General features: G+C 43.6%; 3 protein-coding genes and 2 pseudogenes across 5 annotated transcripts; 1 reads left to right on the top strand and 4 right to left on the bottom strand.

The window, feature by feature from the left end:
* Nucleotides 1-2,075: 2,075 nt before the first annotated feature.
* Nucleotides 2,076-3,116, bottom strand: TRVA0_101S00100 (uncharacterized protein; the record flags this gene model as incomplete). Its single annotated transcript, XM_076687957.1, has 1 exon — nucleotides 2,076-3,116. The coding sequence occupies one exon, from the start codon at nucleotides 3,114-3,116 to the stop codon at nucleotides 2,076-2,078; it is 1,041 nt and encodes a 346-aa protein (XP_076537808.1).
* An 814-nt stretch (nucleotides 3,117-3,930) lies between these two features.
* GAL2 (galactose transporter) lies at nucleotides 3,931-5,457 on the bottom strand (the record flags this gene model as incomplete). Its single annotated transcript, XM_076687958.1, has 1 exon — nucleotides 3,931-5,457. One exon carries the CDS (start codon nucleotides 5,455-5,457, stop codon nucleotides 3,931-3,933), a length of 1,527 nt encoding a protein of 508 aa, XP_076537809.1.
* Nucleotides 5,458-6,605: 1,148 nt separating this feature from the next.
* Nucleotides 6,606-8,840, bottom strand: TRVA0_101S00144 (uncharacterized protein; the record flags this gene model as incomplete). Its single annotated transcript, XM_076687959.1, has 1 exon — nucleotides 6,606-8,840. The coding sequence occupies one exon, from the start codon at nucleotides 8,838-8,840 to the stop codon at nucleotides 6,606-6,608; it is 2,235 nt and encodes a 744-aa protein (XP_076537810.1).
* A 289-nt stretch (nucleotides 8,841-9,129) lies between these two features.
* Nucleotides 9,130-10,176, bottom strand: TRVA0_101S00166 (annotated as a pseudogene). The gene has a single exon. A coding segment is annotated over exon 1 (1,047 nt).
* Nucleotides 10,177-10,596: 420 nt separating this feature from the next.
* TRVA0_101S00188 lies at nucleotides 10,597-11,850 on the top strand (annotated as a pseudogene). Its single transcript has one exon. A coding segment is annotated over exon 1 (1,254 nt).
* The last annotated feature ends 2 nt before the right edge of the window (nucleotides 11,851-11,852 follow it).

Genomic DNA, 11,852 nt, shown 5'->3' on the forward strand with positions numbered 1-11,852 from the left:
CTTTCGTTGAATTGCATATCTTCGTCCAGATTCATTAAGTCTGAGTAGATTCCGGCCCTGTCACAATGGTGGCAGAGTATCCCTGCCTGGGCGCGGTTACCCTAGCACTGGTTGTCTAAACTCGGCGATGAACCATATCGTCTCATGACAGTCCACTGGAGCTAATCGTGGAGTCTTCGGAAAAATTCTGCGGAGCCTCTAACTCAAAGGGGTAAATCTATGCTTACAATAGTCCGACGTTTGGGCGAATACATCATATGGCTGGGAGCTGCTTGGTACATTCCCCAACTTTGGCAACGATACCCCTATGTAATATCTTATCATGGCATAATACCGGTAATATAATAACAATCCATTCGCATCTTATTGAGGCCGGGGCCAGAAGCGTCACTCAAAATACATATAACATAAAATCTTTCAAACATAATAACTCATTGCCACGTCAATTGCATCCCATAGCTCATTTGCATGAATGACGAAACATGGCAACATATGAAAGCACTAATGAGTGCTACGGGACGTGGGAAGAAAAGAATTATCTCCAAATTCTTGTGACTACTTTCTTCTATATTCGTTCATTCAATCAATCAATCAAAAAAGAACAAAATAAGGGCTGAGGACATCAGGTGAAATACGTATTACAGGGCTGTAACTATTGTGTGAAATTGTTAATAATAAAAAAAAAAAAGAAGAAGAAGGAGAAAAAGGGCTGGTTAATATCGGTGCAATACGGAATACTACAGGTTTATATTTACTGCGTTATATTAAAACAAAAAAACGGGCTGAGATGCTAATGGTTACTCATAGGTTTTTCAAGCAGTCAAGACGAGTCAAGAGGAATTTGGAAATGGAAGGACTATACGAAGATGAAGAGCTAACATGGTTGTGTACTATTTAGGAGCAGGAAATCTCAAGGGTACTAGAGTGGTACAGATGACAAGCGATGCTGATGATGTCCGTGAGGCTTCTCGAGGGGAGATTGCCAACGTTTCGCAACATAATTCACCAGCCACAAGATTCGATTGACATGAGTTCATTTCATTTTGGTATTAATATGGGGAGCTGTAATGATACTAACGAATTATTATGAGTATAATAGATTCTGATAAGATAAAAAAATTGAGTGAGGTCTCTGGCCCCGGCCTCAACAAAACGCGAATAGACAATTAATATTATTATCGGTATAACGTTAATAAAAAAAAAGAGTAAAATAAAAAAAGCGAAAAGAGGTTAAGAATGCTAGCAGTTATTTGTGAGTTTTAAAACAGAAGATGAGTCAAAAGTAGGCTACTATCCGAGGTATTGTCAAACGTTGCGCACCATAATGTACCTGGTGTAAGATTAAATTGACATGGGTTTATCTCCGGGTATTATACGAGATAGGCGTGTAGAGGTATAGCGGTTCGGAGAATAGCCGATGAGTACCGGTTAGGAGAGGAACCGAGGAGTACCGGTCCGGCAATGGAGTGAGGGATAAAAAGGAGGAGGTTCCTATGGGTTGGAAAAGTAAGCAAATAGACTGAAATGCAAGAAGCAACTGGGGACCAAATCTCTGATACACAGCCAGCAGCTACACTGGAAAGAATGGATAAGGATCCATTCAATCAACAAGGCGTTAATCGGCGATTGGTTTCGCCGGTTCCGCGTGAAGGAAGAGGGCCCAAATCATGTGTGGGTGTGGCCATTTGGAAACACTCTACCACATCCTCACCCAGTGCCCCCTATATGAGGCAAAAGGGCCCCTCCTTCAAGAGGTAAGCGACACATTTGACGTTACGCACCATAATGCACCAGTCACGGATGTCAGTTGACGTCAGCTCATATCAGAGTAATATAAGGGAAGTTGTAAAGATAGTAACGTATTATTATGAGTATAATAGGTTCTAATAATATAAAAAAAATATTATTATTATTATGAGCACAGAATAAAAGATTCTGCTAATATAAAAAATAAAGTGAGAAGCTATGACTGGTAATATAAAGCAGCAAATTGATCTTCCAGCGGAACGGGAGATTTAGTATGTATTATCAGTTTAATTACAAGTATATAATCTATTTACCGAATCCAGGAAACATTAGTCTTTCAGCTTGACAGGAATAGAGCATTTCTTCAAGAAGCTATCATTTAGACCATTAGCAATTGATACTGCCTTGGCCGCGTCCTTCAAGTTGAACCCATGATCCTCGTTGTCAAAAAGGACCCAGTCTCTGAATGCTTCCAATTCGCCCACAAACCCATCTCCAAACACGTCCCAATGCTGAGCCGCTGGCACCATTGTAGTACCATTCTCCGTGCTGATATCCAAGTTAAGGAGACGGGGTTCACCATTAATCATAATTCGCCCCTTGGTTCCAATTACCTCGGTATAGGTATGGTGTCCATGCCTGTTGTCTCTAGAGGCGTAAATGTTGAACACCAAGTCATCTTCCATTGTGACTATGCCATGGGCATTGTCAACGTCGTTCCATTCAGCGAACTGTGGAAATACTTCGCAAGTTCCTACAGCAAACGCAGTACCTGGAATTCTATCCTTACCGGCCAAGTACAAGGCAATATCGATATCATGAACACTAATGTCAATGAATATGCCTCCCGACGTTCGAAGGAACTTGCTGAACTCTGGGTCAGGGTTATAGAGATCCGCAGTGCTAGCTCGCACTGCAATCACGTCACCAATAGAACCACTGGCAATAACCTTACGAGCTTCCTTGTAGACCTTGGAGAATCGGCGAGGGAATGCACAGCCTACCTTCAGGTGAGGGTACTTCTTCGATAGCTCGTACATCTTCCAGGCAATGGTTTTGTCGGCAGACAAAGGTTTCTCACAGCATACGTGCTTTCCATTGGCTAGCGCCTTGGACAAATGCTCTTCATGAAGAGGAGTAGGGCTACTGATCCAAATCGCATCGATGTCAGTTTGGGAAACAAACTCATCATAATCTCGGTACACTCGGACGCCGGGAGCATATCCACAAATCCATTCCTTCTCGGCCTCCACAACGGTGCAGACGGCCACCAATTCGACATTTCTGGCGCCGATGATGTTTTCAATATGAACTCTACCCATTCGGCCGGCACCCACGGCACCAACACGAAGCGATTTCTGAGCAGTCATTTCTTGGCTTGTTAGACTTGTTGCCTTTTGTGGCGGTTCTCGAAGACTTTACTACCCCTTTTATATAAACCATTCTACCCTGTCCGTCGTCGCCAAATACCTCTGTAGTCGATTCTCTTCCTAATTGGGCAGCTATTCTTCAATGGTCCTTTAAAATTGTGGGGTTGATCCGGCTATTGCTGAACCGAAGACACAGCTGATGAACCTCTAAATTTTCAAAATTCACTCTCCACATTGTTCAGCTGCCAACATCTACCGGTCTATATACTCGCAATGTCAGCTGGACTGCACAATGTTTGTAGTGGTGGGGAAGAGAGGCCGGTCATTCAGTTGGGAGATTGCCGGTTTTGACATTTCGCAATGTCAGCTGAATTGCCTGACGCTCGGACATTTCACGGTAGCCTCGAGCGTAACAGCTGATGTACAGATCTGCTTGAATATTGTGGTAACACAATTATATTGATTGAAATTATAGAACTGTACATGCTGAAAAAAATAGGTCAATGCAAATTGAATAATTTTCCGAGTCTGAATTTCGCTATTAAGCTGAGATTCTGTAACGCACATGGCCCGTGCTTCAACGAACTAAAGCTTACCTGTCTTGAGCCCGATGGCAGGTCGAAGAAATTACCAGTATTATAGAAAAATAACTTATACGTATGTGAATCAGATCTTGAGAAGCTTCGCATAGTTATAACAGAGGTACAGCTCCAATTCAAAAATACTACAGGTGTACCGGTACCTGATACAGGTACGACCATACAAGTACAACAATGTTATATCAAGAAATATCGACCTATATAGTTTGGAAATATCATGCTTCCTCGACACACTCTACCGTTTGTGCCTTTTCCTCGAACGCACGGTCGACAGGCGGCACATATTCTTCTCCACGTCTCTTATGGAAGTCTCGAGCGAACAACTCATCAACTTGTTCCAGAGATAGATTCTTTGTTTCCACATAAAAAATTTGTGCCATTGCAGCTGCTGCAAAATTGAAGACAACATATATGATGTAGTATCTCCATCCAATGCTACTTGTAGCAATAGGGGTAATTAACACAATGATGTAGTTGAAAATCCAGTTCGTAGCAGTTGAGACACCGGCGCCCAAAAATCTGCATCTCTGCGAATTAACCTCAGCCGGATAGAGCCATGGGACCACGTTTGTGGTGCAGGCATAGACTGTGATGTACAAGAACATGAAGGCAACTGCAACTAGTCTTGAAGTCCGTGTTGCCAAAGCAAGGCACACGGTCACGGCAAGATAGCAAAGCCCTCCAGCAATCCATCCATAGACCGATGATTTCTTTCGTCCCATTCGATCGATCAAAAAAACACCGACAAAGGTAAAGAAAACCAAGTTCATGCTGTTCCCGGCCGAAATAATCAAGCTGTCAGATTGATCAAACCCTGCATAATTTTGGACGATATAGGTCATATAATAGTTGATGACATTAATACCACCCAACTGCTGGAACATTTGCGCAGAAGCCCCCAAAATGATTCGTCGTAAGTTCTGAGTTTCGTCGTTCTTAAACAGATCCTTCCAGGACGTTGCGGCAGCAACTGATTTTTCATGGAGGTAATTAATCTCAACTTCATTTCGTAAGGTTCGGACCTCAACGTCGTCCATCGGTTTCTTTAGTAACAATGAGATCACATGCTCACTCTCCTCAATTTTGTCTCGAGATACGAGCCATCTGGGCGACTCAGGGAGATAAAGACACATTAATGCACAAGCGACAGCAAAAATGCACTGCAGTCCAATTGGAAACCTCCATGCAAATGAAGAATTAATAGATCGCATTCCGAAATTGATCCAGCCAACGATGACACAACCAAAATCAGCAATAGCCAGCTGACATGCAATAAATTTACCTCTGTAAAGGGGTCCACAAGTTTCGGCAAGCCATACTGGAATAGTCGAAGTCAGCATCCCATTGCCAAGCCCTGCGACTACACGGCCGACGATCAACTGGACCAAGGTAAACGAGCTCGCTTGAAGAATTGCTCCAACGATTGTAATCAGGCAGCCCAAAAAAATGGCACGACGACGGCCAAGATAATCTCCAATGAAACAGAGTACAATACAGCCAAAGAAACTTCCGAGGTCGAATGTAGAAGTTATTTGGCCCAGAACCGTAGCACTCGGCTGATCAAAGACGTCGAGAAAATACTTGTTTATAATGATTCCGTTCAAGAGAGCGCTATCATATCCAAAAAGTGTGAAACCCATGGCACAGCAGAGCATAATTTGCGGTGCGCATGGAATCACGGAAAAGAATACTTTGTCTCTCTTCCGAGTAAGATATTGCTTATTAGCTTTATTTTGCTGCATTGTTCTTGCCGTTCAGTGAAGCTGTAATAAAATTTTGGAACGGAAATGGGCTTAATATATAACTCAATATCATTATACCCATTTAATTACATGATTCTGTCGAGATGCTTACTCGATACGTACTCCACCTTTTTCAGAATTTCACCCCGCATTTCCGGTTACGTGAGCCGGAGCTTACTCGTGAAACTCGTTGCAGGAGGTTGTGTGCCTACCGGCCTCATTACTATTCACTGTAGACGGTTCATGAGTAGCATGCTGCAAGAAATAATACTGTAAACGGTTCATCAGTAATATGCTGCACGAAATAACGCAACGCAATGCTTCTCCGGTTATGCCTTTGGTTTAACCTCAGCAAGGTGTTAAGCGGCCACTCTAGAATGCTCTCAAACATTTATCTCTCCACTTTAAGCTCATTCATCTAATTGAATCCCTCTGCAGAAGCTTGGCACTGTCTTTCTTTTCTATGCCTTCATATAGAGATGAGGCACAGTTTGCAATTGTCTTCATCCTTCATTAGAATGGCAGCATTGCTTCACGTAAGTATTAGTCAGTTGAAAAGATTGAAAATACATGAAAAAGGCTATTACTATGGAAGCACTACTACTTCAATACTTTCTTTTATGTTTATGCGCGACGCCTTGATCACTGCAGTACCCGCATCGAGAAGCTTACCTCCGCCCTATACAGCCCCTCTCGAATATCTCAAAGATCCGCTTTGATGTAAGACATACCCCAGTCAATCTCTCCGGCTGTTGGCTGTAAACCGGCAAACAAAATCACCCCGCTATGTCATGATCTTGACCAGTTTCCTCCCTAGACCATCCCCAACAGACTTTCGTTAAGTAGAAAGAGCATAGTTGGTGGTTCTGGCGAGAGAATATTTGAGGTGACTGCTATTCATCGTATGATATTTACGAATTTTGTCCGCCATTTGAGGAAACTGAGTATATCTCAAGGTTTATTGGAAGCTGATGAACTATACTAGAGCATGGCCATGCTTGCAGAAGGAATATTGTCAACGTGTCGAACGTGCCGTTATATGATTCAATTGTCATGAGGGATGCTTCTAACGATAAAATATTAACATATGACTATAAATATAACAGATCCTGATAAGATAAAATAGATAAATATACCGGTAAGTTAAGTTATCTTGGCGTAATCAATGACACTAGACCGATATCATCGCCAAAATTGTAGATGGTATTGCTCATGCCGTTATTATTAGTTGGCTGTTCAAAAAATGCGTGCGGGCACTGGGAAATGCAATGCTGGTGATCTTTGGAGTTGGTACCACTAGTTTCATTCTCCTCAAGCATACGTTCAAATAAACTTCTGAGCCATACCGCATGATCCCAGTTATCTCGGGCCTGGTTGAGCGTCATCATGCATATCTGTAACTGTAGTTTTGAACCAACTGAATGGTTCGACCGATAGTCTGCAATGAGTATGGCCATGGCTGTGACGAATAAGGGATAGACATCTTGTGGAATGGCTAGTATTTCATTGGCAGCAAGTTTGGCTACTTGTGACACAATTTCGTTCGCCGATCTGACTGATTGTTCCATTGAACATACTTCTAAAATTTCTGAGTCAATCATTCGTGGACGAGAAATATATATCATCAAATGATGATATACCATGGCCATGTACAATGCAGGGAGCGAAGTGGGTCGCTTGCTCCAATCTACACACTCTGGTAGTGATTTCCGAAGATCTAGAAGCTCTTTGCTATACTCGGAAGGGTTGTATCGCGGATCCGATCGAGGGTCATAGCGGCTGCCTAAAACTTTCCACATAAGAATGTTACCTTTGCAAACCCCAATGAGCAAGTGGTAATATGCAGTATCTGCTTTTCCAAATAAATCAGTATTGTCCGGATCCCGATCAACTTCTTCAAAGTCCTCAATAGTTAAGAGATCCACATCGCACCTCAGGTCGCAAATTTTATGAGGTCGACCGAGAGTAATAGAAGTTGTTATATCTCGCATCACCATGCACCACCAAATTATTCGAAGATGTCTCTTATCTAGCTCATCTACTCGGGAATTCATCGTCGACCTATGCATACCCAAGTCTTCGGCAATATTAACAGCCACTGCCAACCAAGAGCGGCCATTCCACACTCGGCGAGGCTTTCCTCCATGGAATGATAAGAGGAGTGCAACTTGCAATAAGATCACTAAGTCAGGGTCCTGGTCCTCATCAAAAAGTCTTTTTGTATCCTCGTAAAACGCTTTCTTGGCTTCATGTCGACACGAAAAACCAGCATCATATAATGCCGAAGAATCACAATGGTAGCAGGCTGCAAAGCACATAGCATTTAGTAGTGCCGGTGGAGCCGTCTGCGAGTCGTATTCTTGGGCAAACCACCGGCGGTTAATGATGGGATTAAATGGGTGGACTATGTGGAAATAAGCACGCAATAGCTTATCTAATGCGCCATTTTCAAGCTTCCGGGCAGTATTATTCGTCGTCAGAAAATTCTCATTAGATGCGTACGAATAAATACCTGCGCTGGAATCACCAGGGTTGGCCTTTGGAGACAATGCTGGCAGATCAGTCACGTTTGTGGTAATACTAGCATGGCCGCTGTCATGAAGCCTTCGTAGTAACACACTCAAAGGACATGATTCGCCTAAAAAAGTCAACCGCTGACGATTGATTTTTTCATGAAGGTGAGGGGTCATATTTATGTTGAACCCTAGACTCTCTGCGTCCCTTTTATATGCCGATAGTTGCCTCGCTGGTTGCCGAAAGGCTGTCCGAGACTTAGACGCCGGTTCATCGCTAGAGATATCACGGCCACTACCAATTGTCTGACTATCGATAGGGATAGCTGTATGGCTAGTGTCAAATGGCGAGAAGCAGTCCATTTGATCTAATCGGGGTAATAGAGAGTCGAGTAAAAAGCATGGCGTCGTCTCCGAGGCCTCTTGCAATGTGTTATTGGAGGAGTCATTAGCCGGAAATGTATTACACCCTTCACTTGTATTTCCCTTGTTTACAATATGCTCGGTTTCTTTGGCCCCCTGGTCCTGCATTGTTGAATTAACAGGGCTGTTACATGACTCGGCCCTCGACAGCCGGTTGCTGCGCGATATTGAAATTAGAGATTCAACCACGTCAAGACTGGACCTCCTTTTGGACGGAAAGAGTTCACATGGCGACTCGCCACTTTTTTTACACCTTGAGCAAGGAATACCGTGGGTTGTAATATCGCACTTCATTTTGAGCCGGTGACATTTTCGGCAAACGAAAGAGGCACGTTGCCGAGGTTTCGAAGGCATATCTGCTTCTGTAACAGAGTCTTGAGGCATTGTCAATAACTCAGCAAAAATGAGAGACTTTAAATTACTACTTTCATGAGAGAAGAAAAGCATAATAGTGGGATATAGACAATATAGGAGAGCGGACGCCAGCCATTCATTGCCGATAAATGCGACACCGGTTATATCTTACTGGTAGCATTTTTATTATAAAGACACATCCGGCAAAAGCCCCCATTCTGGCATACGTAGAAACTATTGTAGTGCCGGGGCTGTAAGAGGAGGACTCAATGTACATGGATAAGCCATCATACCGCATGAATTAAAGAAATCTTGGCTGGCTAGAGCTGAGTCTATAACGATATTCTATTTTGACCAGAGTCTACTTAGTGACTGCCTCAAGATGCTCAGGATATCGGAAGTCATTTCTGTATCGAATATTATCCATAATGGAAGTAATTAAAGCACTATCTTCAAGCGGGATTCGATCCGACTCAAGTTTTCCCGCTTTCAAACATCTGGCTACTTCATCTGCTTCCCAGAACATCCCACGTCCAACAGGAATCTCAAATGTTCTAACATCACCGTCTGAGAGGCGCTCATTGCCGAGATACTTATACACAGTGTAACTCGCAGGTTGGTGAGGAGACCACTGAACTGTAATCACACCTTCGGAGCCCTCAATTCGAATGCATGCATCATGATTGGGTGGTGCGGTGAGACTAGTGGTAGCAATGGCCATGGTTCTACCTTGCTCAAAGGCTAAAGTGATGGAAGTGTGCTCATCTACGCCGGAATGAAGAGTCTTGATAATGTTGCCAGAGTATTTGGGAGCTTGTCTCTGGTTGTCAGGATCCGCATAATTGATGAGGAACACCCAAGTCAAGGCATAAATACCCAAATCCAATAGAGCGCCTCCTCCAAGCTCAGGGTTCGTCATTCTGTTGGAAGGAGGGGCATTATCAATGTCAAACTTAACACTCAAGTCGGCAAAAGTCCTGTATATCTTTCCAATGATTTTGGTCTCAAACAAGTTTCTTTGAAGGTCAAGTACTAATGGGAAAAAGCGAGTCCAAACTGCCTCCATGAAAAACAGACCCTTTTCTTTAGCAAGCTCCCTCAGGTGGTTCAATTGAACTGCATTGATAGCGCAAGGCTTCTCACACAGCACATGCTTTCCCGCCTCTATAGCAAGCTTGGCGTTGTCGTAGTGATAGGTATGGGGAGTTGCCACATAGATGACATCTACTTTCGGGTCATTCACGAATTCTCGATAATTTCCGTAGGCAACCGTAGACTCCGCTGCGCCAACTCTCTTGATAAAGTCTCGGGACTTTTGCACATCGTTAGAGGAGCCTACTGCCGCAATCTCATGGTTTACATCGCGTACATTTCTCGTGGTTGGGTCAATCAAGATGTCTTTGGCAAGCTTCGGCAATCCAGCCAGTTGCTAGAATACCCCATCTAACGGTAGTGGTGTGAACCATTTTGCGTTACAGCGGGAGACGACACACACAATAAGTGCGTTTTAAACTCATCACAGAGCGGTATATGTTGGTGATAAAAAGTGGAAATACAATTGCACTATGCCGACTCAATCGCAGCTGAGAGTAACTATCGATAGCCGCCAGGGCTTCGGCAGGATGATTACCGAAACTAGAGTTCATGCTGCACCGGCAGTTCCGTTCATGTGGATTAACCGGGGTTGGGGATTGATAACCGGAACCGGTGGGAGCACTGGCCCGGCTAACGAAAAGGTGTCGGGAAAGCATCTCTTGCCGCAGGTCTTCAATGAAATAACCGTCGCTACACGAAATAACTGATATGGCCGACCAAGATGATATAAGAGATCCGAATTTCAGACCATGATGCGGTTATCTGGATAATTTTTTTTGAATTTTTAGCACTGGTTTTTGATAATACCCTCGTACAGTCATCTAGAAATATATTTCCTCAACTGCAGTCAGTGAAATCGATTCAGCTCCTTAAAGGCCGGCCAGCAGGGTTGCGATCATTGCCTGTTCAGAAGTTTTCGTTTAGGTCGATTGGACTGAGAGCCTATACTTCAAGCTTACCACGTCTTGACAGTACTATGAACCAACTGACTCTTCACCACCACCGAATAAGAAGCCATGGGGTCGAACATTGGCGTATGGAATCGCGTTGCTCGGTTTGTCCTACATCGGATATTCATTGATCAAAGAGAGAATCCCTAGCGCAAGCAGCCGGCAATGGGACCATCCATCCAAAAAGACTGGTGATATTGGGCAGTGGATGGGGAAGTGTCTCCCTACTAAAGAAAATTGAAACTTCGAATTACAATGTGGTTGTTCTTTCCCCAAGGAACTTCTTTCTTTTCACTCCTCTTCTGCCCAGTTGTACCACCAGTACCATTGAAGATCGATCGGTTATGGAGCCTATTCGAACTATTATTCGAAAGAAGCAGTCAGATGTTACTTATTACGAGGCGTCTGTTACAAAGATTGATTACGAGAATCGGAAGTTGACTATTTCCAATGGGCAAAGTCAGGTCGATGAGAAGACTATTGATTTCGACTTTTTGGTCTATGGCGTTGGCGCCATGAATTCAACCTTTGGTATTCCTGGAGTAGAAGAAAACGCTCACTTCTTAAAAGAGGTTACTGATGCTCAGAAGATCCGGAAGAAAATCATGGACAATGTTGAACGGGCTTCATTCAAAAACTTGGATGATGAGGATCGAAAGAGACTGCTTCACACTGTCGTTGTGGGAGGCGGCCCCACTGGTGTCGAATTTGCTGCTGAGCTACAGGATTTCTTTGAGGAAGATCTTAGAAAATGAATTCCAGAAATTGCTAAGGATTTTAGAGTTACGCTAGTTGAAGCATTGCCCAATTTGCTTCCTTCGTTCTCGAAGCAACTGATCGATTATACCCTTAAGGCTTTTGAGGATGAGAACATTACGGTGCTTACCAAGACGATGGTCAAGCAGGTTGATGAAGCCAGCATTGTTGCTGCGTCTACAAATGTTGACGGATCCAAAGAAACAGTTCAGATTCCTTATGGTCTGCTTGTGTGGGCTACTGGTAACACAATCCGACCAGTCATTCGAGATCTCATGTCTCGTATCTCCGCCCAGCACAACTC

Source organism: Trichomonascus vanleenenianus (genome assembly GCF_965637985.1).
Source record: "Trichomonascus vanleenenianus strain CLIB 3782 genome assembly, contig: TRVA0_101S, whole genome shotgun sequence".
NCBI lineage: Eukaryota > Fungi > Ascomycota > Dipodascomycetes > Dipodascales > Trichomonascaceae > Blastobotrys > Blastobotrys vanleenenianus.